General features: G+C 39.7%; 1 protein-coding gene across 3 annotated transcripts; it reads left to right on the forward strand.

Moving 5' to 3' along the window:
* Positions 1–218: 218 nt before the first annotated feature.
* Positions 219–23,077, forward strand: zzz3 (zinc finger, ZZ-type containing 3). 3 transcript variants are annotated; one of them, XM_073814946.1, is made up of 13 exons: positions 589–923; positions 1,085–1,283; positions 8,157–9,624; positions 13,024–13,162; positions 13,317–13,464; positions 13,541–13,668; positions 16,235–16,306; positions 16,493–16,594; positions 16,782–16,877; positions 17,269–17,418; positions 18,692–18,826; positions 19,046–19,146; positions 21,597–23,077. In XM_073814946.1, the coding sequence occupies exons 3-13, from the start codon at positions 8,222–8,224 to the stop codon at positions 21,739–21,741; spliced, it is 2,619 nt and encodes an 872-aa protein (XP_073671047.1). In that variant the 5' UTR covers positions 589–923; positions 1,085–1,283; positions 8,157–8,221; the 3' UTR covers positions 21,742–23,077. The 3 variants fall into 3 exon arrangements, with proteins under 3 accessions (XP_065125695.1, XP_073671047.1, XP_065125703.1); XM_065269623.1 differs by lacking the exons at positions 589–923; positions 1,085–1,283 and adding an exon at positions 219–356; XM_065269631.2 differs by having other exon boundaries at positions 589–1,283.
* Positions 23,078–24,418: the final 1,341 nt, after the last annotated feature.

Genomic DNA, 24,418 nt, shown 5'->3' on the forward strand with positions numbered 1-24,418 from the left:
AAATGACCATTGTTTTCTTATTGACAGCATGCTTGAGATTCATCCATACAGAAAAATTCCACGTTAGCCTGTAATTGGAGTAGTTTTTTGAGACCAAAATAGCATAGATGCAAACTATCTATTAACAGATCAATAGATTATTCAATCTTCTATATAATATAATAAAGCTGAAATGTCCAGTTAGTTTAGTGCTGACAGTAGCGGGTCATTATGAAAGAAAGCGTGTGGGCCGCGGGTGCTGTCCTGTACAGTAGCGCAGTGAGCAGGATTGTGGGATCACATTCAGCAGCAGTGCCTGAGAGAGAAAAAAAACATGGCGGCTGCCGAATGTGCAGCAAACGATTTGCGGAAGTGAGGTAAGTGTAATTCTGTAGCTTCATAAACCCTTTAACATTGAATAATCTGACACTCAAGTCCAATTCCCTGGCTTTTTTCTCTGGGTTGAAGCAGAGTCTGACTTTCAAATTGTTCCAAATGTAGCAGTTCAAGCGGATTTGTTGGGCAAAGTTGTTGCGGCTATCAGTTGAATGTGCACGCTGCCCCCGTTCCTGTGTACTGATAAACGCTAGCTTGTTAGCTTCAACATTCAGGCCTTTTCGTCTTCTAAAGTTATCTGGTCAATACTTATGCGCGTTTCGTTTACGTTCCATGTGAAACTGAAAATATTTTGTTGGGTAGTGATATTTTGTAAGTTGCGTGAATGTGCTACGAGGGCTGCGCCAAATTCATTAGCATTAGCATGCTACAGTGAGTATCATTTTTATTGGTGTAGCGCTCGCGAGCGATTTTAGCCGACATGCTACATAGTGGGTGGAAAGGAAACGTAACCATTTATTTCGTACTATTGGGTGTTGGTATATTCTAACGTGTTTTTATTTTCGTGGCGCACATTTACGTGTTTACGGGAATGCGGTTGTTAGCAGGTGAGCTAATAAACCCAGCAGACACACGTTTGTTTTGTTCATTTAGAGCCAGTAGCGATTTTGCTAATGGTCAGCTATGCCAGTAGTAGTCTCTTTAATCCATATTTATTAGATTTTATCAGATGCATTAAACACGTGTGTTGCATTATAAACTATTTTAGCATTCGAATTCGGCCAAGAAGTCGCCAGAGCTGGACTAACTTGCACACGGGGGTTTGGGAAGGTAGTGCAATGCGCATGCAGCCGGTTTGCACATCATGCCAAGCCGCGGATGCGATGATGCCGGAGAGGCCCATTAAATGGAATTGAAGGAGAAAAATTGCTCTTCTCAAGGCGAAATTATGTCCTAGATAGATTACGGTGAGTTAATGATTTGCAAATGTTAAGAGACGCGGTAGTATTGTGGTGTTGTGTCAAGTTATGTACGCAAACGCGTTCCACAGAAAACATGTCATCCCAAAAACAGGCATTTAACATAATGCAATAATTTCGTTTTACTGGGTTCTATAAAATCTTAATTTAGGAGACACTGGTTTACAGGCATTAGACATTGTCAGAGGGTTTTTAACGCACATGTAATCATATGTACTGTATTGTGCTAGTTCGTAGGGAAGCACGTGTCAATTTAAAGTTCTTTTGCCACGCGCGCCAGTTGCACATTTATTCCGGAAGTTTCAAATTCTTAACGCCTGCAGTTTGTTACGCGAATAAAACGAAACGTCGCCATAAGGCCGTGAGTAAAACTGTGAATGAGTTTAAGGACAGTTGGACGTTATCTCTAACGGTTCAACCCATTGGGTGGTTGTTACCTGCCATTGGTTGAACACGAGAAAAAATTACTGTTTACACAGTGCTTAGATCTGTTATTTATCTCCCCCTGATGTGTTATGTTATAGTATGTTATGATATGCTTTTTGTGTGTAACATTAATGTTCAATACACAGTGCTTGCAGTTTGTAACTAAGGGTGGTTCCACTCCCATCAGAATTTTAGGGGGCGATCACTAGAAACACTTGATTTTCGATCACAGGGTTTATGTTACCACAGGCTTATATATTTATTATGTGGCATCAGATGTAAACAAATAAAGCTTCTGCCACTTCTCAGTGCGGGACTAACAAACCAAACACACTGCAAATTTACATTTTCTGGTTTGTCAAGAAATGCATCTGCTGACACTACCAAAAATATATCTGCACAACAATTGCACAATGCTCTAATGTCATTATATAAACAATTTTTTATAAAATGAAAGCAGCATTAGAAGTGTCCTTAAACTAAGCTTAGACAGCATCTATGTGAATGGTCAGTATAATAAATGTATTTAGTCATTCAAGTATGGCAATAAATTCCAGTATGTGTTAATATTCATAGGATTCGTTACTGTTTTTTACTGAATAATGTTTACACGCACAAGTATATGTACATACAGTACTATCTATATACAGTATTATGTGGGACTAAAATGGAAATAAGGCAACTCATAAAATAAAATAAAAACTCTAGGATTTGATCATTCTGACACGCAAAGCGATTTATGTTGCAAAACTCCCATTATAATGAATGAATCTGCACATATTTTACTTTTATTTTTTATTTTTAAATGTCCCATTTTTTTACATCCAAGATAAAATATCTTATTATTAGTAGCTTCAGGTTTGTAGTCCAAAGCATTGTTTTTACCTTTACTTCCGAGTTTCTTCCCACCAGAGCCTCGTTTTCTATTTAAACATGGCGGTGGATTGTAATAAGTGTGTGGTCTGTTTGGAGGGTGCTGGGGTTTGCTGTGGTTTATGGGGGTTGGCCAAAACCAGAATATTTTTACAGAATTATTGGGATGCCAGGATTGTCCTTGAAAACCTTATTATCAGTGAATTTAAATGATGGTCTTTTCATCACACAAAGCTGTCATGTGGCTTAGGTGTCTTGGCTTATAAGACATGAGTTTTATTCATCTTTATGGTGATGTGCAGAAATAATAACTGTATGCTGGTTTGTAACAACGTGAGAGTAAATAATTGCAGATTTTGTATATTCGTTGAGCTCAGCATTTTGCCTTTGTATAATGCCAGATGACACAGCATTGCCATTGGTTCTCATAAGAACAATAAGAGTTGCTGCACAGATGGCCTGATGGGGTCTGAGTAATTTCTTCAGTGTCTATAGTGTTAACTAAGGCAGGCTGTAATTTCAGTTTCTGTTCTGTTACAACTGAGCAATGATTGGACCAAGTACACTCCATGTGAGATTTGTCATGAGTTCTTTTCAAGAAGTATTAACACATTGAAATTAGATTCAGTGCTGTTTTTGATAACTTGATTACCATTTTTTGTCAGTATAGGGAATTTTAGGTTGATAACGTCTTGTTTGAGTTGAAAGTACTGTTTAAAGAAATTAATAAAATTCATGTTTTTCAAGGCCTATATTACTAAAAGCCTTTTCACACCTGGTCACTTCATATGCCCTTTAAAACATTTAAATCTGATCTCTTAAACTGCTCTAGGAGGTGGTCTGGTACACATTCCAGACGAAACTGCATCTGGTTGCTGAAGCTATGTATGTCAGCGCTTTAAGTGTAATTTATAGTCGTGTGTAAGTTGTAAGGCTCTCTGTAGTTCTGCGTAGTCTGACGTGCACCTCGTCAAAAATGTAACGACGCGTTTGTTCTACGCAGAAGCAAGCGCTGTGATTGGTCCACTAGAACCCCTCCAGTAAGGTCAAAATTCTACACTGCGACCTGCAGCTTGTGATGGACCGAGCAAGCAGACACCCATCTGCTACCTGACATAATAAACTCTGCCTTTTGTTGCATAAGCAATGTTGCAAGTTTCTTAAGGCAGAGTAATGAATAGTATATATTAGGGATGCACCGATAGGATCTTTTGGGCCTATACCGATTTAAACAGACAACTTCTGGCCGAAACCGAAATTAAACACTTTTATACAATACTATACAGTTGGTCTATTAGCTAGTTTATTTCTGCATCAAATTATTTTTACTGAACATGGATTGGATCTAATTAACATTCAACTGACCAACATAATAAGAGGGGCACAAATTAAGCTAAAACAAATATAATAAGACAACATGAAAACCTTCAAAGGTGGTTTTTGCTATTCAGCATTTCCAACATTAACTCATTCTTTTTTTACATATAATGGATTTCTTTAATAAACATGAATAATGCCAGTGCTATTGCTTTAAACAGAGTATAAATATTGCTGCTTCAAAAAAAGTTGGACTTCTTTTCCCCCACTAAAGTGCAGTCTGTTTCTTTTATTGTCCAAGACATTTGAGCCAGCTCAACAAAGGTTTTCTCTCGGTGCTTAAGTAAAGTGCACACCAGAACATTAAATCAATTTAATTAAACATGCAACTCATTGCCTTTATGCAGTTAATTAATAAACAATCGGTATCGGCCTTTCTCGTGCTGTTGCCGATATGCCGATGGTTTCAAATTCATCAAAAATCGGCTGATAAATATCGGCGGCCGATACATTGGTGCATCACTAGAATATATGCATTTTGCGAATGTAAATGGGTCAGTTTTAACCGACAAGGTGGCCCTAAATTTTTTCCCTATATTCAAAATATGTGCAGTGAAATTAAATACCGTTACATCACTCAGTTTATTTATTGTTTTGCATTTTTATTAAACCTCACAAGAGGAGAGCAGCCTAACCTGCAATTAGGTTACTTGTATTTGAGTTCCCATATAACCCATATTATGCACAAATGAGTCATGTCAGATCCCAGTAACCATGTGTGATTCATGAGCCTAAACCCAATTTTATCTTTGATTTTTTTTTATAACCATGATGACCGATTTTCCTGAAAGTGGGAAACTGATCCTAAATCAGTTAAATTACTATCATCACTGCATAGTTTTCTTTTCATGTTCATGATCTGCAGCAAAGTAAGAGAACCAGGCAAAATATACAAAGGACTCTGTTCGGATATAAAGATATACCAGCCTGTGCGTGGGTGCCAGCTCAAACCACAGGTTTGGATTTGTTGTGTGGAAAAAAGGCTTTTTAAAGAGAGGAAAAAGAATATAGGAGCTACTAGCTAAATTGATGTGGGATGTAATGCGAAATCATGTTTTCTAACCATTTTAGAGCTTTTAGTATTCAGGCCCGTCACCACCCGTTCTGCCTGTTTTCTGTCTTGTCTTTATATGCATGGTCAAATCACATTAGGTGCTCAGCGGGAGGCTTCAGTTAAGTGTGAATGAGGGATGCATGTAGGAGTTTCTTCAGGTGCTTCTTGTTTTCAGACAAAACAAGTGTCAGGAGTGCAAAGTCTTAATTCAAAGTTATTTTGGTGACTGTAATTGTGCATGACTGTAATTGGGTTTTCTGTTTGATGAAATGATGCTTGTGCAGCCTTGATTAAAAGTTTTAAAGGTGATGATTTTATTTGAAGCGGCTGGCATGGCTGGATAATAAAACCCAAAAATTATCCTTCACATGTGTTCTAGACATATCCTCTTGTGTTGTCATAGCAGAATGGAGGCAATTGAGAAATTTGATACAGTGTAATCTAATTTGTCACAGTTGAAGCTTTTGTTTGACTTCACTATACACTGATTGAGTACCGCAGATGGCCAGTGGTTCTTTTAGTCTCCGGTGTGCCTCCATCAAAAACCTGGTGTGTGCCTTAAGCCCGATTTATAGGCGTGTGTAGGCTATCCGTAGCCTGTGTGTAGCTCTGCGTAGCCTGACGCGCACCTCGCAAAAATGTTAACAGCGCGTCAGTTCTATGCGGACCGCAAGCGCTGTGATTGGTCCACCAGAACCCCTCCCGTCAGGTTAAAAAAAACGCGTCATCTGTATTTCCGTTTGCGACGGTGAAAACAAAGATGAGCCAAGTTGAGGATTGATTTAACTCAAACTGCAACAAAAGTCACTGTTTATTTACTTCCATCATTGCTGGTATTCTCAAATCATATACAACAAGTTGCTGTTTCTTCTTCGTTTGTGGGTTAACTTGTAAAGCTGCTGCTTCTTTGGCGGTCATGCTGCTACTGTGGTTACACGCGTGGTTACTGCCTACCAGCGGTCTGAGCGTGTGCTTGCACATCGACGCGGACGACGACGCAAAAGTATAAATGAAAACCGACGCGGTCTTTGAGGCATGGATTGGATCACTATTCGGATCAGCAAAAAAAGAAAGAAAGAAAGAAATTACTAAGGTGGTGACGTTTAACATAACCACTGCGCCATCACGGTGGTGAAGTGTGATCTGTGGTTGTGTGCACATCACAAACTATGAAAAATATAAAGTGTGGATCTCGTCTAGAGATGTCATCAAGTTTGTCTGAACGCAGGCATGGCCTGCAGACTCGGAGTTAAGTGCGCTATTTACAAGAGGAGGCAACTGATATCAGTGATGGCCCGCTGGGGGTTGAACAATGAGGCAAGATATTCTCTCTTGGTCAGTCAGGGTTGCGAGTATCAATCTGTGCTATTATTATACCACCAGAACGCATTTAAATTTTACACACATATTTAAAACTTCCTATATTCCAAAAGACTTCCAAAATTATCATATTCTGACCCAGATATCTGCTGATTTTTAAGTACAACGCAAAAAGTTTGTTTAAATTCTTAAGCCAATGAATAAACTACAGTAGAGATACTTCAATTAACCATATCCTCTGAGCAAAAGAGATTTTAATGTGTGATGATGTGTTAACTAAAACTCTATAATTGTGTTTGATAATCTAAGCGTTTCTCATTTATTTCACATAAGCTTGCTAGGCTTTCCCTGGTGTATTGCTGAAGCGGCATATGTAAAGGGGGTCGGGTTGTTTTTCACTGTCTCTTATGTGAGCTATAAAAGTGCTCTCCAACAACAGCTACTACAACAAAAACCTTCAGTCTCGAGGCTATAAATGATCATGGCTATAATTTATGTGCTTTACATACCAGTGATTCTCAAAAACCTCTGAACTGTAAAATGAATCCTTGCCAAGCACCAAACAAGAGTAAAATGGCTTTGTTGAGTAAACAACACAGTTACTTATCGGTTGGCGGATACCTTAATTTGAAAGCTAACCACTAACTACAGAAGACATCAGCGAATCACACTTCCAAAACATTCTGTGCCTAAAGGAAAACTTACTACCTGTTTTATTTAACTTAAACTAGAACTTAGTAGCACTCACAACAAGCCATATCTGGAATTTACTGTCCATTAAGCAACTTTTTTTATTATATTTTTGTGACCACTGTACTGTAATAGAGAGACAGAGTATGGCCTAATTTGCATTCCTTGCTGTAAATAACTAAATAAACATTTACAAATATGCAAGGATACAACTAGGCATAAGCTGGTTACCGGTTTCAAGACATACGGTAGTTTTAAAGAGTCACTGTTTCAAAACCACTAAAATTGTATATGATACCATTTCCAAGGTATGAGCTGTGTTTACACAAAATGAATTAAATCATTAAGTCATTGATTTGATTTGTTTAATAAGTTTAATATGACAAATTGCACCATGCACCAATTCACTGCAGTGGTTATAGAATGTGTGTAGGTACACACGCGTGCATGCGCAATATGTGCATGTGCGCATTGATGCATATAGGCTTACATATAATGCATACATATATTTTGAAATATAAAAATGTAAACGACTGGTGGGTGGGTGCTTGTCACAAGCAACGCTTAGGTTACTTAGCAACGGCAGACGCTCTGGGAGCGCTCAAGCGCTTTGAAAAGGAGGAGGAAATTGGCGCAGTCACGTTTTCTGCATGGTTTTAAATGCAAAATGTAAAGCAATTGAGCATATGTGCTTGGCCATTTTGGTGGGTGCTCGAGCCGAGCCCAGGAGCAGCATTAACGGGAAGAGCGCCTATTTGTGTGTTTGTTGTAGCACTTCCACCTGTGAAACAACACATGGTTCAAGTGAGGAACCTCATTAAAATAATAATTATAATTATACCACCTTAATTGGACTGCAGATCTTTGAGTAGCTTATTTTGGGTTTGGTTGAGTTTGACCTAAGCTGACCTAATTTAACCTGGTTGTGCCTTTCAGCAGTCTTGTACTATATTGTGGATCTTTTTTTCAAAAATTTCAAATTAAAAAGATTTTGCTATCATTATAAGCAGAAATATTGCAATCTGCAGTATGTATGCCTTTACAGTTTTTTCCTTTTTACTAGCATAAACGATCATGTACGTATGAATGATGTGAGGTTATTTTCTCTTTGTATTCCTCAGGTGCCCACGTTCTGCTGCTGAGGAGAGAGCACCACGATGAGGAGACAGTAGGCACCCACCATAGTATGGCCGCGTCCCGCTCTTCGCGCGTCACAAGATCATCAGTGGGGATAAATGGATTGGATGAGAACTTTTGTGGTCGAACTCTCAGGAATCGCAGCATCGCCCAGCCAGAAGAGAGCTCTTCACCTCCTGCGCCCAGAGCCCGCTCGCCCAAGAAGAAACAGGACTTTCAGCAGAACCAGCAGGCCGGAGCGCAGGTCGGAAAGGTAGTCGAGAACAAGGCGGAAAGTGAGCCCTTGCCCGCCTGCGCAAAGCGGGGCTTGCCAAGTTCTGAGAAAGACGAGTCTGAGAAATCAGACAACTGTGAACGATCAAGGGCTGGGGGTGGGCCAGAATCCTCCCCGGCCCTGAAGAGGGCCAAGCGCTGCTCTCGCTCAGGTGAAACGCACGGAGTAGAGGAAGAACCTTTTCTGAAACCAGACAGCCCTGGTCCTGCTGCATCAAAGGAAAATGACGAGGTCACGAAATCAAACACGACCTCAATCCCTCCGCTTAGCCTTGACAATGAAGCGGACAGCCCAGCAGAGGACATCGTTCCTCCACTGCAGGCCAGTGAAAACAACAAGGCCACAAATGGCCTCGCCGAACTCTATAAGGAGAACTCTGAAGTTGCAGCCTTACCTGCAGAGCCCTGTGCCTCCTCTGCCACACTCAACAACAGTCCCTCACTGTTAAATGGCAGCCAGGCTGTGCCCTCGTCCCCTGACCCTCTTGTGCCTTGTAGATCCCTTCATCCCAAGCAAGCCAATGAGTCCGACAGCCCTCAGATTGACTGTGAGAGGAACTGCACGGCGGAAGAAGCAGCTGAGGCCGTCCTGTCCCGGGAACCGGAGATGGAAGTGGAGGTGGACGTCGTTGGGGACACCAGCCAGGTCCAGGATGAGCTCACGAGGGAGGAGAGCACCAACGGCAGCTTTCAGGCCGAGCTGCAGGACCCTTCTGACGACTGCTCGAATATCTCAGGAGAAACGGTGGCGGTGGCTTCCTCCCAGCTGCCCGCGGAGCCCCCCTCCTTCACAGAGCCTCAAGAACACAGATACACCCTGAGGACTTCACCACGCCGCGCTGCCTGTGGTAGTGGGCTCAAAGCCAGCTCCCCCAAACCCGGTTCCCCACACATAGACAATGGTTCACTGAAGGAAGAGGCCGCACTGGTTTCTCTTTTCTCAGAGGACACACGCCATAATGATCCTACCCATGATGCACTGGTGCTTTCTAGCGAGGCAGACAGTGAACTCTCAGAGAAAGCAGGGGTCAGTGGAGAAGTGGAAAGTTCGGATAGTAAAGCATCCAGATCCACCAAAGAGCTGTTGGCCAGTCAGGTTGAGGAGGATGAGGAGGAAGAGGAGGATCCAGATGTCTACTATTTTGAGTCTGATCATTTGGCTCTCAAACACAACAAAGAGTATGTTCACAGGCTTATGGTTTTCACCATCATGGTAAAGCGAGATGTGTTTTGCAATGTTTTTTAGTCCTTGTTTAATGGTTGTTTTGATAAAGCTAGCATTACTATTATAATACTATTGATTACACTTTGGGTTACGGGTTTCAACAAACCCTTAGCTTTAAATATAAAGCGTAGTTATTGTATCTTTATAATTCAGATTATAACAAATATTTTTTTAATTTTAAGTAGTAACTTTAATTTATGTTTCTAGCTGTTTAACTTTTGTTTTGGCGGCACAAACTTGTTTTTCTCTTCTTGTAAAGTGTCCTTTTTCAGAGTGTTTTTGCTTTAAAATTTGATGATGGCAGAAAGGTTGGCACGGATATACATCTCTGTTTTCAATTCCATGTTTACACTTTGTTTCTGTAGCTTAATAGTCAACAGCGCTTATAAAACAAGTAACAGCTGCCGTAATATCAAAGGACGGTGGTAGGTAATAAGTGAGGGGAAGCTTGCTGCTGGTGGACAGGTTGTCCTGGGTCGATCTCTTTCGGCTTGTGCCCATCTCAGCGTGAGCACTCGGCTGATCTCCTCGCCTGCCCTGCAGGGATCAGGAGCAGCCAACTGGATTGTCTTGTGTGTCAACAGGGACCAAAAGCGAATGCAGCCATGTCAGTTTATGGGGCCTGTGTGAATTATTTATCTTTATGTGTTGCATTAAAATATTCTTAACTGGGACAGTTTTTGGTTGTTATGCACTCAAAGTCTATTACCCCACTCCCAAGTTTCTGGTAATCTGATCTCTAAAAGGGGCTTATGGCCGTCCCTGTGGGATGTTTATGTCTATGAGAACATCCAAATCTTAACAGCAATAGCACGCCCTCTTTTTAGTGAGCCGTATGATTTGGAGTATCATGCCAAAATGTTGTTATCGACTTTCTTAGAGAATCACTTACTTGATTCAACTTTAAGTAAAAGCAATATACAAACTCTTGTCCCCATGTTATTTACAATGCCCCAAAGAACTGGATTTTTTATAATGGGACAAAATTGTGCCGTCTCATTGTGTTATGGAGTATATTGGATATGCCTGAAATCCATATTACTGCATATTTAATGTTTTATCTGTTTAAGTGATGCTTGACCTATAGGTGGCAGTGCATTGCCAGCCATATGTCAGATTTGGGCTCTTTGCCTTCGTTGGCCAGTTTCCCCAACCCTGCAGTGTTGCATGCCTATCTTCATTGTGAATCTTAACAGGGAAGCTGTTAACAGCTGCTCTGTGGTCTAAGTTATTAGACAGCAAGGAAATTGAAGAAAAACTAGTTTACTCAGGCAAATGAAATAAAGCAAATGAATTCTTGTTGAGATTGAGTGCCTGCTGTCCTCGATTGATTTTCATTCATGGCATGTTAGGCTACTAGATTGAGTTTACATGGTCTGTTGAGCTACCGAGTAAGATTAGCTCTAAGCAGTAGGCAGAATCTACTGCTTAGAAGAGCATCTTTGTTAAATTCACTTTTTCCTTCTGCCCCCTTTTTTGCTCCTATTTGTGGATCCTGTTTTCCTGAGGGTGTGCAGGGAAAAGGTCAAAGCTCTTTATTACTGAGGCAATGTCATATCTCGGTAACTAAGAAGATGAATCTCTAATGTTTTTTTTTAATGTGAGCTTCTGATACTGAATTTATAACGCTATTACTCATGAAAGGGGTTGCTTTGTTATAAGGAAGATAAATTATGGTATTGTCTTAATTTTTAATGTGGTGTTTGTAGAATTTGTAAAGCTTAACAATTTAACCCTTTTCACCCAGCAAGCAATAGCCGTCATTTCACAGTCTAGGTCTGAGATTCAATTTAGTCTGGCTATGAGTAATCCACTTCTAGACAAATTAAACTTGAATTTGGTTACATGTTTTATTGCTAACTTGTCAAAGTCAAACAGTGATTACAGAAGGTTTGGTTTTATTTATTAACTTATTATTTATTTTCTTTTTTTTGGCTATGGTTAGACAGCCATTAAATTTTCATTGACAGCCCAAATGTCTTGGACTCCATAATACGTCTTTTAAATGCAAAATTTATTTGTGGGAATTAACTGTAAGGAAAAATAGACTTTTTATTTTTATTTAATACGTTTTTTTATTTATTGCTAAAAATGTTTGCACAAATAAGGGTTTTTAAAACTTTCCCAAATTTTAGTAGCAAGGTTGCAAACTTCATAGAAACTCATAGTATATAAAAATAATAATAATGTATTTTTTCATAGTATTTTCCATAAGCATCCTATTCATGGAAAGTGTATTCCCAAATATAGGTAGATTTTTTTTTCTATTAAAGTCTAGCCATTTTTGCAATTTCCAAGTCCTGGATGAAACAGTGCACCCTCTGGAAAGCATCATATATTTATATAGACCCTTTTACAGCTCACGTGATCAAATAGCCTGCGCGCGCATTTGGGCAACGGAAGAAGTGTTATTCCCCATTGGTTCTAACGTGGTAGCAACTCAGAACGTTTATTAAAACGGTTTCCCAGCATCAAATTGTCTGGTTGTTGCGTTTGATTGCTCAAATATAATATACTAATATACGTATATATGTATCTGGCAACTTTATTTTTGGCCATCTGCTAACGTCTTCTATCCACTCCACTATAGTACACGGATCTGGTAGCTGTGTTGAAAATGTTCATAAAGTCAACTTTTTTAAAATAACTTACTGTTTGTGTTGCTTCACTGCTGATTCTTACGATACTTCCGTTGCCTAAATGCGCGCGCATACGCTGCCACGTCATCATTGTGTACAAACAGTAAAAGGGTCTATAGGAACCACATAAAGAGCAAATTTGTTGTACCATGCAAACATTTAACAATGATTTGTGGTCAGTGGCGGCTCGTGACTGCTCATCTGAGGGGCGCAAATTCAGAATAAGTGTTCGGAGTGTCGTGTGTTGCTCATATTTTCAAAATATGTGTTTGTTTCGTCATGTGAACCATGTGCATCAGGTGTTTTGTCAAAATAAGTGCCTGCTGCACACGCGTTAAAAACATTTATGATAAAAGAGACGCTCACGTTCATGAAATACACGCAAGACACTCCCTTAACAGTAAACTCTGCGAGGATCTGGCGAACGCGGGCGTCTCTTTATCATAAACCCTTTAGCAGCAGGCACTTATTTTGACAAAACACCTGATGCACATAGGATCACTCGATGCGCAGAACACATATTTTGAAATTAAGAACCACACACATGACGTGCTACATACTTGTTGTGATGAACTTCGCATCGAGCGCCCTCGAAAAAAGAAGTCGGCGGCCGCCACTGTTTCTGATGATAGTGCAATGGCTAGACACATGGGAAGTGTTTATATGTTCATAATGTACAAAGCATCACTGCACCTCTTCTCTTCCTAACATCAGTTATCAGAGGTTGCTCCAGACCATCAGTGTCTTGGAGGCCCAGCGAACCCAAGCCATCATGGACCTGGAGACGCTGGCACGGCATCAGAAGCAGGCACTGACCGACCCCATCACTTTTGTGGACCAGCTACAGAAACAGGTACAAACATTACACACCTGTATTGAGCCTTGTAGTTTAAGGAAAATGTAAGTTTATTTTTCTCTGTTGTTTAATACGAATGTAGGTTGGGCCATTTAACTAACTTTGCATATCGTACAATATCTAATATCAGTATCATCTGCTTTTGACGAAGGTGGAGATGGGACTGCCTCGTCCACAGAGAGTGGTCCAGCTCCCAGACATTGCATGGGACCAATACACCTCAGGATGTGGCAATTTTGAAAGGGAGTTTTGTGACAAGAAACGCAAAACACGTCGGTTGAAGTTAATCTTTGATAAAGGTCTGTATGATTAACTGCTGATAATCGAACTCTTTGGAGGACATGCCTGAAATGAAAATGTTTGCTCTTTCTGTAGTTGGCTTGCCTGCTCGACCAAAAAGTCCTGTGGATACCAAGAAGGAAGTCGATTCATCATCCATATACACATCTTCCCTACCATCAAGTGACGGCCCTGAACACAGCATGACTAGTAGCAGAGCTCAGGTAAGACATCCCATCATCCCACGTGTGTGATATGGAGTAAGACATTTTCTTTATGTCAGTGTTTGCTTGCTGCCTTTTAGATTCTGCTTGTGGTGTTTTGTAGTGAGCTCCTCATTATGTTGTGCTTATTTTCTCTCCTGACCTACAATTTCACCATATTTCATCATTCTCCACTGCATTTCATACTTTATATCGTTTCGCTTGACATTAGTTTGCTATTATGTGTTGTGGAGCCCTAGGATGTGAATTAGTATGCACACTGCACATGCAACAATGTTCTGTGTCTTCATACACAGTCATTCTGCTTCAAAATGTTGCAAAATATGCACTTGGCAAGCAAATATCCCATGCATTGATAAATTTCATGTTGTTGTAAAAAAAAAAGATTGAGCAAAACAAGAATGTTTGTGGCACCTGTGCAACCAGTGTAAAGTTTTTCGGGAGCCCATATACAAATGCACCTCACTGCACTTGTTTCATAGGTTGCCATCCAAGGGTTATTTTTTGGACCGCTGCATGGATGTGCTATAGTCCAGACAATCTAGGTTTTTACCTCCAGGTTCATTCCAGTCATTTACTCATCTGATCTTCCGGTCTCTCGTGTTTACACACAGATTCATGTTTTCAGCATGAGGAAAGATGGTATCTATGGAAACCATGAGAAGATACATCATTTTCTTTTTCATGTTTTGTGGGCGTTACATTTAGAATAAAATTTTTCAGTGGTTCTTCTGTAAATCCCAGTGTTGCAGATTTGGGATCTCTGTCTCTCTGGCAAAAATAGAAGGTGTTACAATGACAGTAAAGGCTTTTTCTTATCCATCCACATTTCTATAGCTAAGTGCTAGTCAACTGGTGGCCCAGTTTTTGCCTGATTAAAAAATCAACATAGTTACTTTACAGCTGGCGCTGCGTGCCCACCATCTGCAGGTGCGTAATTTTCAGATCCAATTTGTGCTTTGGATGCATAAAAAACTTGTGCGACTACACCGCATGTGACATACTGATGGATTTCAGTGCGTTCCAATCTAAACACTGTGTGCAAGGTAAAAACTATGAATCCTTTTTTGTTTAACTTTATCAGTAACACTTGAATCCTTTTAAAAGCAATTGATTGCTGATGAGCAAATTATTAAGTATAAATATGTTTGTAGATTAAAAGCTCCTGACACATTGGGGGGAAACTTTGACAGTCGTGTCCGAATGTAGTGTACAATAGAAAGGTGGTTTAACCTTTATAGCTTTAAAATATTGAAAAAGAAAACATGAAGTGCAATTTTAGTCATTAGGAAAAGCCCGGCTATATGTTAAGTTAAGTTATGTTTTAAATACTTATAATGTAACAATTAATGAAAGTTAATAAACAAAAGCAGTTTTAAGAGCTTTGCACCACCACCAGACTTGTTTTTTTAGAAGTTTAATGTCCATCCATATTTATTTTTTAATCTATTTATTAAGATCCAAACAGAACATACAGGAAATATGTCCAAAAAATAAAAATAATTTTCAGGACTAAATGTCTTCTTTAGGCATCATAAGTGTTTAGTGTGACCTCTCTTGGCACTAAACACACCTGGAGCGTTTTTGAGCAGAATGAAGTAAAAAGACTAATTTCTTTAAAAATAGAAATTAGGATTTAATTTTATTTAGGTTTAAGAGTTCCTGCAGTTTCCTGCTTTTGCTCAAGTTACCCTAAAAACTTGACACATCAGTTTACATTTTTATACAGTTTTTAATACTACATACACATTTCCTGTATTTTCTGGATTTATTCAATTAAAGAGACTGAGAAACAATTATATATGATCACTATCAACATTGCAAAAACAACAAATCTAATTCTGCCATGGTGGCCTAACTGTGGGTTCACACCAGCCGCGTTTGAGGCGTCAAATTCAAGTCTACCTTGTCTAGTTTGCCGCTTTAACATTTTGGGTTTACTCTCTTCATGCGCGCGTGAAGTTCTACTCATCGAGACATTCACGTGGAAATTCTCGCCATGGGAGGGGCTTCTAGAACTCCGCTCGCTTCCTGTAATCACGTCACTACTAGAGTAAGCTCCTTATTGGTAAACGCGGCGCATTTTTCCGCCAAAGTTCAAATATTTCAACTCGCGCGTTTGTCCTGGCAACGCTCAATTTGCGCCATTCACGCGAACTAGATGCGCGAATAAGGCAGAATCGCGTCTACCGCTCCGTGCTAAACGCCTCATTCGCGCTACAAGACCTCCAGACGCGTTTCATTGCATCTTCACATTGACTTAAAATTGAAATTACTCTCACTTGACGCCTCTACCACGGCTGGTGTGAACGCAGCATATGACTTGCACAATACTGTATATAAAATGGGTAAAAGTAAAAAATATGTAAAACGTATAGGGGTAAAAGTTTGGCCTTCATATTTACATTTTTAAAATCTGGCCCTCGAAGAAGTAGTTGAAGTAGTTGACCCCTGCTGTAGCTGGTAGAGCAAGGCACTAACAATGCCAAAGTCATGGGTTTGAGTTAAGAGTTCCAGTTTCACTAACTTTTTCTTACTGATGATGATGATGATGATGTGTGTGCAGATGATCAGAGGAAGGCTGTGTAACCAGAACAAACCTGACACCTTTAACCAGCTTTGGACTATTGAAGAGCAGGTATAAAAACCATCATCTGCTGACCCTTGTGAGCCAATTGAGCCATCAGCATCTCTGAGCCTTATATTAACACTTCTGATGTGAAAGCTCTGTATTTTTACAATTGTGCAGTTGTGTACATTACTTAATGGGAAGAGTTTGGTTACAAAATGAGATTAAACGAGATATTTGTTGTGTAACATGTAGAAAAAATTGGAGCAGCTGCTTTTAAAGTTTCCACCAGAGGAGGTTGAGTCTAAACGTTGGCAGAAGATTGCGGATGAACTTGGCAACAGGACCGCCAAACAGGTGAGACGGGTTTATACTTTCAGCTTACCAGATTTTCTCCCTGCAACGATAAACTAAACATCTCTGGTGTCAGACAATGAATACTGAGGTTTGAGTTGAAGAGACTTTGACATCTAAAAGGAGTTGCAGTAAAACTTAACCAGTGATTTCAGTGGAGTTTCAAAGAGCATCTTACTATCTTTCATAGGTTGCCAGCAGGGTACAGAAATACTTCATCAAACTGACAAAAGCTGGTATTCCGGTACCAGGAAGGACACCCAATGTGTGCATGTACAGCAAAAAGGTAAACTTATCTTAGGTGTTTGGGACGGCTCAGTTAGTAACACTTTTGCCTCACAGCACCAAGGTCTGCGGTTCGAGGCACGGCTTGGTCAGGAGGACTTTCTGGGCAGAGTTTGCATGTTTTCTCTTGTGCGTCAGCATGGGTTTGTTCCAGGTACTCTTGGGTTTCCTCCCACTATCCAGAGACATGCAGATTAGGTGAATTGGAGATGCCAAATTGTTCTTCCCGAATTCGCAATGAATATAGCTCTGGATCCTGCACCGGTGTTAAGAAAAAATGAAATCTTTTCATTCTACCCTGATGATGACAATGACATTGTTCCTGTTGTTTTAAATAGTGTCATTTGTAAAGGTTTAGCATCCATTGAGAGATATATTGTGTGTTATCTTAGGCCTCCGGTAAGCGGCAGCACCACCTCAATAAACACTTGTACAGGCCGTCAACGTTCCTCACTTCGTACGAGCCACCCGTATACATGGATGACGAGGATGAACGTTCGTACTTCTTCAACAGCCTACAGGACAATGGTGCAGATGATTCAGTAAGTCCAGAATAAGATGTAACATCAAGTGATATCTGAGAGATCCCTGTTTAGGTTGAGTTGTTGTTGACCGCCTCACAGGTTATTGATCCACTGATCTTTAGGGAGGTTTTAATAATATTTAGGCAAACTGTGTGTAGATTTTAGCGGTGTAGCGGTGCGTCACAGGACAAACATGTCATCCTCTGAAACGCGTTCAGAGGCCCCATTGTCTTCCATAGTATTCCTTTTGCCTACTATTGAAGTCAATGGGGCTTCTAATTGGTTTGGTTACAAACATTACTCAAAATATCTTCATTTGTGTTCATCAGAACAAAGAAATGTATACAGGTTTGTAACAACATGTTAAAGAAGACATAATTTTCATTTTAGGGTGAACTGTCCCTTTAAAAGTTCTGAATAAAGTTTTATATCCTCATGTGCTTACGCAGAGTTGATAATGTTAGAACAAATACATTAATGGCAGACTCTCTTTAGCTTTTACTCTTTGAAACCGTTTCGTTTCATCGTAGTCGCTCCTTCCCCACTGGCAAACATTTGAAGGCCTTGCTCAAACAGAAAATCCATTAAAGTCTGCAAACTGGCATTTCCACAGTTGGGATTTGTTTGATGTTTGATCATTTGATAAAGACAGTCTGCCGTTTGACAGACACTGCTTCCAGAGTCATTAGAGATGACTTGACTTTTTCGTTTCCTCAGCTGAACACGTTGAAGAGAGGGCTGTGTGTTTTGAGACTGAACTGGCTCTGCGTTGGGTTGACATTTTCTCTGTCTGCCTCTGATATGTGACCTTTATGTGACTGTGGGTCATTGGATCCTGCTGAGAACACAGCCAGTCACACAAGCTTCACTAAACCTTAAACGCCGTACAAAACTAAAGTTACGCTCAAAATGTACTACGTTATTATGGATATGCTAGTGGACCTGTGTGCGCATGTTATACATGTATACATATTGTACATCAACCAATGCATACGATAACATCACACATTATTGTGTGCAATAGTGAAAAATTATATACATAACCTTACAGTTGTAACTTGTGTATTTGTGTGTGTTTAAATTAAATGACATTAAAGTTTGATTTTCAGTAAAGTATACCTGATGGAGATTTGCAATATTTGATCAAATAAAAAATTTTCTTTGGTGTGAAATGACCCTTTATGATACAATTAAAGATAAAATTGTATTAGTGAGAGCTGAAAGTAAAAAGTAAATCATGTGTGGTGGATGAAGAACACGGTATAGCGTTAACCCTGCTGTGATGTGTTAGGATGAGGACGGGGTACCTGTGGAGCTGAGACACCTGCCAGAATACAAGGAGCTGCTGGAGCTAAAGAAACTGAAGAAACAGAAACTACAAGAGATCCAGGCTGAGAGCGCTCTCACGCAACACTTCGGCTATAAGGTACACACATGTACACGTTTACCAAACCCATATAGAAATGTGCTGTCTTTATTGAACAACCTAAATAAGTTATTTGAAACCGAAATTTTAGAGAACGTTTTTAGCAATTCCGTCCTAGAAGTGTTTAGCTCGGCCAGAATGCACATGTTGGGTTTTAGGGTGTTTATCTGATGTCAGCACTTTTTGTTTTGTCCCTGTTTGCATGTAATTGTCACTCAGTGTGACGTGTGTGGCATGGAGCCCATCCAGGGTGTGCGGTGGCATTGCCAGGACTGCCCGCAGGACCACGCTGTGGACTTTTGCAGTACCTGCTCCGACTGGTGAGTCGCACCTGCACCTTTAACACATGCTGTGTCTGAAAACGCTACCTTTCTACTATATCCACCATATTTTTGCCGTAAATGTGGGCGCTGCCATCTTTGAGTTCCTTTTGTGTAAGACTTCAATGTGCGACTACAGCTAATGTTAGTCGTGTTGACTGGCTTTTTAATGTTTATTATGTAATCCAGGAAGACCGATATTATTTGTGCAGTTAGTGGTTGCCATAAAAGCTAATACAAACGCAGTAAATCTCTACAAACATTTGTTTTAACTATAATACACACACAAGAACTGAATGTGTATGTGGCGCACGTGCACCTATTATCCATCCAGTAAAACCTTTATAGACACTACCAGTGAAAAAATACAATCATTGTTCAAAAACAACTAATATTATGCTGATAAAAATATGCAGATTTAGCTGGTTTATTTATTCTGCAACTATGTATTATTACAAAAATGTACAAAAATATAGTAGAGAATATATACATCATTAATTGCTTATTAGTTAATGTTTATAATAGTTCTTAATGTGTTTGCACATACTTTTCTTATGTTTTAAATAAAAAAAACTTTTGTTTAAATAAGCAAATAATTTCATAAGCTCGTGCCTTATCTACTGCATAATAATATTTTCATAAAACAAAAACAATACTGAATTCATGCAATAGTTTAATATGTTGTTTATCATGGTTTGTTTAAATAACTTACAGTGTGTTTAATGAGACAGATGCTGCATGAAGTTACAAACAATAAAAACACAAACAATTCAATTAAAAATTGCAGTTTAAATAAACATCACAAAGTCTTAGTCTATTCCATGTACAAACACTCGTCTGACTTTCTCATTGTAAAGATTCTGGTATGTCTCTGTGCTTTTATATTTGCGCATTGAAGACCTGTTACCTCCAAGAGGCACACAAAATGATCATATGATATATCAGGCCACTTCTTAAAGGGATAGTTCACCCAGAAATGAAAATAATGTCATTAATGACTCACCCTCATGTCATTTTAAACTCGTAAGACATCGGTTCATCTTCGGAACATAGTTTAAGATGTTTTAGATTTAGTCAGAGAGCTTGTTGACCCTTCATTGAAAATCTGCGCACGTATACTGTCCATGTCCAGAAAGGTAATAAAAACATCATCAAAGTAGTCCATGTGACATCAGTGGGTCAGTTAGAATGTGTTGAAGCATCGAAAATACATTTTGGTTCAAATTAACAAAAAGTACGACTTTATTCGGCATTGTCTTCTCTGTTGTTACTGTAAATGAGCGCACAAAAAAACAGCTGGGGCACACCAGATAACACGTCAGCTGCTTCGTATGTTATCCGCGTCACTGCAGTCACGTGACTTTAGTCTCGTGCATGCGCTTCACAACACATGTGGAAGAGAAGACAAAGCTGAATAAATATTTTTTTTTATTTTTGGACCAAAATGTATTTTCAATGCTTTAACACATTCTAACTGACCCACTGATGTCACATTGACTACTTTGTTTTTATTACCTTTCTGGACATGGACAGTATACCGTACATAGATTTTCAATGAAGGGTCAACAAGCTCTCGGACTAAATATAAAACATTTTAAACTATGTTCCGAAGATGAACGGAGGTCTTACAAGTTTGGAACGACAATATTTTCATTTTTGGCTGAACTATTTCTTTAATTTGATCATCACACTGGTATATACATGGCAGGTGTAGTAAATATTTACCATAACTGTTTAAATCATGTTTTATGCGTGCTCCCACTGCACCGGCTGGCTATTTAAGCGGACGTCTCGGACAAAGAAGGGAAATACGTTAAATCACTTCGCGTTCGAAAATAAGGTGAATAGTGCGCTGTGCCCGCCATTTTGTAATGGTGTCCTAAACCTGAGTGAACAACTTCATTCCCTCGTTCATTCACTAGTTTTTACCCACAATGCACTCTGATTTTGAGGGTACATTCGATGTACACTTACTTACTGACTCACTATTTCCCATGATACAACGCGAGACGAATGCGTGATTGGAATCAGCTGACGGATGCTGACAGTATACACCATGAATTTGTTTATACACTTGTGTTGGTTCTTCTTGACATGTATTTTCAATTTTTTTTAAATAAACTATTTTTTTTTTAAATCTTATAAATAAAATTAATAGTAAAATAAACATGACACACTCTTTGTGTACTCAAAAACCAATAAAAATAAATACCTTCTACTTGCTATGGAGAATTATTAGCTCCAAATGTTTAAAATTGCTTTGCGTCATTAAGCAGTTTTGATGTCTCCTGGGGAGCCAGAAGTACAATTATTTGCTCGATATGTTATTGAGATGTCACTGGTAACACGATAAAGAGCATTTTAAATGCCTTACTTTTATAAAATGTTTTGTCTAATCTGAAATTAAGTCTTTCTAAATAAATAATGCACGATTTTGTGTGCCCCATTAGTCTTTATAAAACGGAGACCCACAAGCCCACACACAGGCTGGAGCCGGTCTACCAGGCCGAAACCTTTCTGGACAAAGACTACTGCTTACCGCAGAACACAGGCTACAACTACCTGGACCCCAACTACTTCCCTGCCAACAGATGACAGGGACGAGCTCCAGTGCTAATATCCAGGGCTGGGCTGCAGTTCCCAGGGCATTCTGTGCATGGCTCCATCATCCAAGTCAATGAAATGCTTCAGTACGGGCAGGAGGGTACCGCAGATGGGCTGCACATCACCCTGACCCACTGTTGGAGGGGGGGTGGGTTCGTGGGAGGGAGGGGGAAGCACCCTGCCACGGTTGTCAAACCTTACCGGGTCTCCTCGATTAACACACTATCTTGAAGAAAAAAGGAAAGGCACACCGACATTCCCAATCCCAGGACATTTCGAAGGCAACCCGACTTCTCCCTTTTTGAGCGCCAGATGTCAGGTCTCTCAGACCAGGGTCGAACTTTGACGGCGACGGATTCATCGGCGGGGATGGGGTTGGGCTTGCGTAAAAGTGCAAAGTGACGTCTGTAGTTGAAATATTTATAAGTGAAGCTTTGTGTGTGAGCTCTTTTTTCGTGAGTAAGGAACTTGGTGCTGAGACTCTCGTCTTTGATTCATGCCAGGTTTTCAACCAATTGTGAGGTCTGCTCACAATTCAGATGTTCGGGAGGGGGAAATCCCAGCTGACTGACCCCGTACGTGTCTCTCGCCATGGGCTACCAATTTCACTAGAAGCTGCTCTTTGTTTCCTCTTACGACCATTACATGATGTTGTCACTTTATTTACGTTAACTTCTCGTTTTTTTATTTTTTTAAACGCTGAATAAAACTCACTCCACTTAACCCTACCTATAATAAGCACTACAGCACGGAGAAGACCAGCTGAGATTCGGAAGGCGTCATTGCGCTCTCTACAGACGTAGAGAGTTTTCTTTTTTCTCAATGTGTACTGTTGTTGACCATGTGGAGTATACAAATATATGGTGAAAAGTAGCCAGTGGTAGTTGCCGTGTGCCATTTTTTTTCCTGTCCGGTTTATTCAAACTTGGCCACTTGTTTTAGAAGAAGAGAAAATAAAGAACTCGTGGCACAGTTGCCCTCTGTGAAAAACTGCCCAACCGTCGTCACGCCTTTAGATCCCTTTCTAATTTTCGCAGTTTCCTCACGGTCCATGAAAAGATTGTATTTTTATTAATCTATTTAAAAAAAAAGATAACAGATAAAAAATCAAGTTGGTGGGAGTCGCTGCACACGGTGCTCCCACGTTATTTTATACACATCAATTTTGTTGTGCTTCGAGTAGACCATTTTGTATTGGGTTCGGTTATGTTCACATCCCCTACCTTGACCTGCTTCACAATGTGTATAACAGTCTGTTCTTAAATAATGTAAAAATGTTAGAGGAGAACTGTGGAAATAAAAGTATGTGAAAAGTCTTTCTACACCACATGACTCTGGTATTATGATTTAAATTCCTATTGAGTTTTTGACTTTTATTAAGACTAATAAGGTTTAATAGTAATTAGGGGTGCACCGATAAATGCCGATATACGGCTTTTGGTCCGTAAGTCCTTATCGATCTGAAATCACTGTTAGTTTGAGTCGTTTATAACATGCATTTGAAAAAGCAACACTCGTTAAACATAATCTTTATACATTCTTTATTATCATGAAAATACCTGAAAGTTTGAAGAACAACAATATAAATGTACTTTAGCCATTTCCTGGAGCTGTGTGTGTCTGGTTACTCGCCTGTAGCGCACATTGAGTTTCTGCACGAGAGCGCCCCCTGGCTTTTTGGATGTAGCGGCATTTCACCGGAATTCATTGAGAAGCATAGCAAGCATCATTAGCCGATATATCGATGCACCCCTAATAGTAATTTTATTTTTAGTAGTAAAGGGACCCAGTGTTGTCATCATTTACTCACTCATGTAAGATGATATTTTGAAAAATGATGGTGAACACAGATGATGGTACCCTTTGATTTCCATAGAAGGAAAACAAATACTAAGAAGGTACCGTCAACAGTGTGCTTATCATCATTAATCAAAATATCATCTTTTCTGAAACTCATATAGGTTTAGATCAACATATGAGTGAGTAAATGAATTTTTGGGTGAACTATCCCTGTAATGCTGCTTGTTACATAGCAGCCACCAGAGGGTGGTACATTATTGGTAAATGTCTAATATGAGCATCTCTAATGTTAAGAGATGTTCTTATAATAGCCACAGGAAAAGATATTATCCAATTTGTTGTACATTTTGTGCTTTAACCAAAAAAATAACGGGTTCAATACAACCTTACAAGTGCAAAGGCTTTAAAGGTGGGGTGCATGATCTCTGAAAGCCAATGTTGATATTTGAATTCACCTAAACAAACGCCCCTACCCCAATAGAATCTGGACCTTCTTTTGATAGACCCACCCCACACATACGCAATCCAGGCAACAATGTCGGTAAGTAGACACGCCCCTTACTGCTGATTGGCTACAAGCGTGTTTTGGTACTCGGCCCGACTCCCTTTTCCACAATGTTTTTTTTTTAAAGGGACATGTCAAAAGACTTTTTTCAAATAAATCTTTGGTGTCCCCAGAGCACATATGTGAAGTTTTAGGTCACTTTGTAGGTGTGTGCAAAAAAGTGCCGTTTGGGGTGTGTCCTTTAAAATGCAAATGAGCGGATGAAGTGCAAACACAATTGTGCTGTGAAGTATTTTCTCTCTGCACTAAATGCAGTGCTGTGGTTGGATAGTGCAGATTAAGGGGTGGTATTATTATATTAAG

The sequence above is a fragment of the Paramisgurnus dabryanus genome, chromosome 6, assembly GCF_030506205.2.
Source record: "Paramisgurnus dabryanus chromosome 6, PD_genome_1.1, whole genome shotgun sequence".
Lineage (NCBI taxonomy): Eukaryota > Metazoa > Chordata > Actinopteri > Cypriniformes > Cobitidae > Paramisgurnus > Paramisgurnus dabryanus.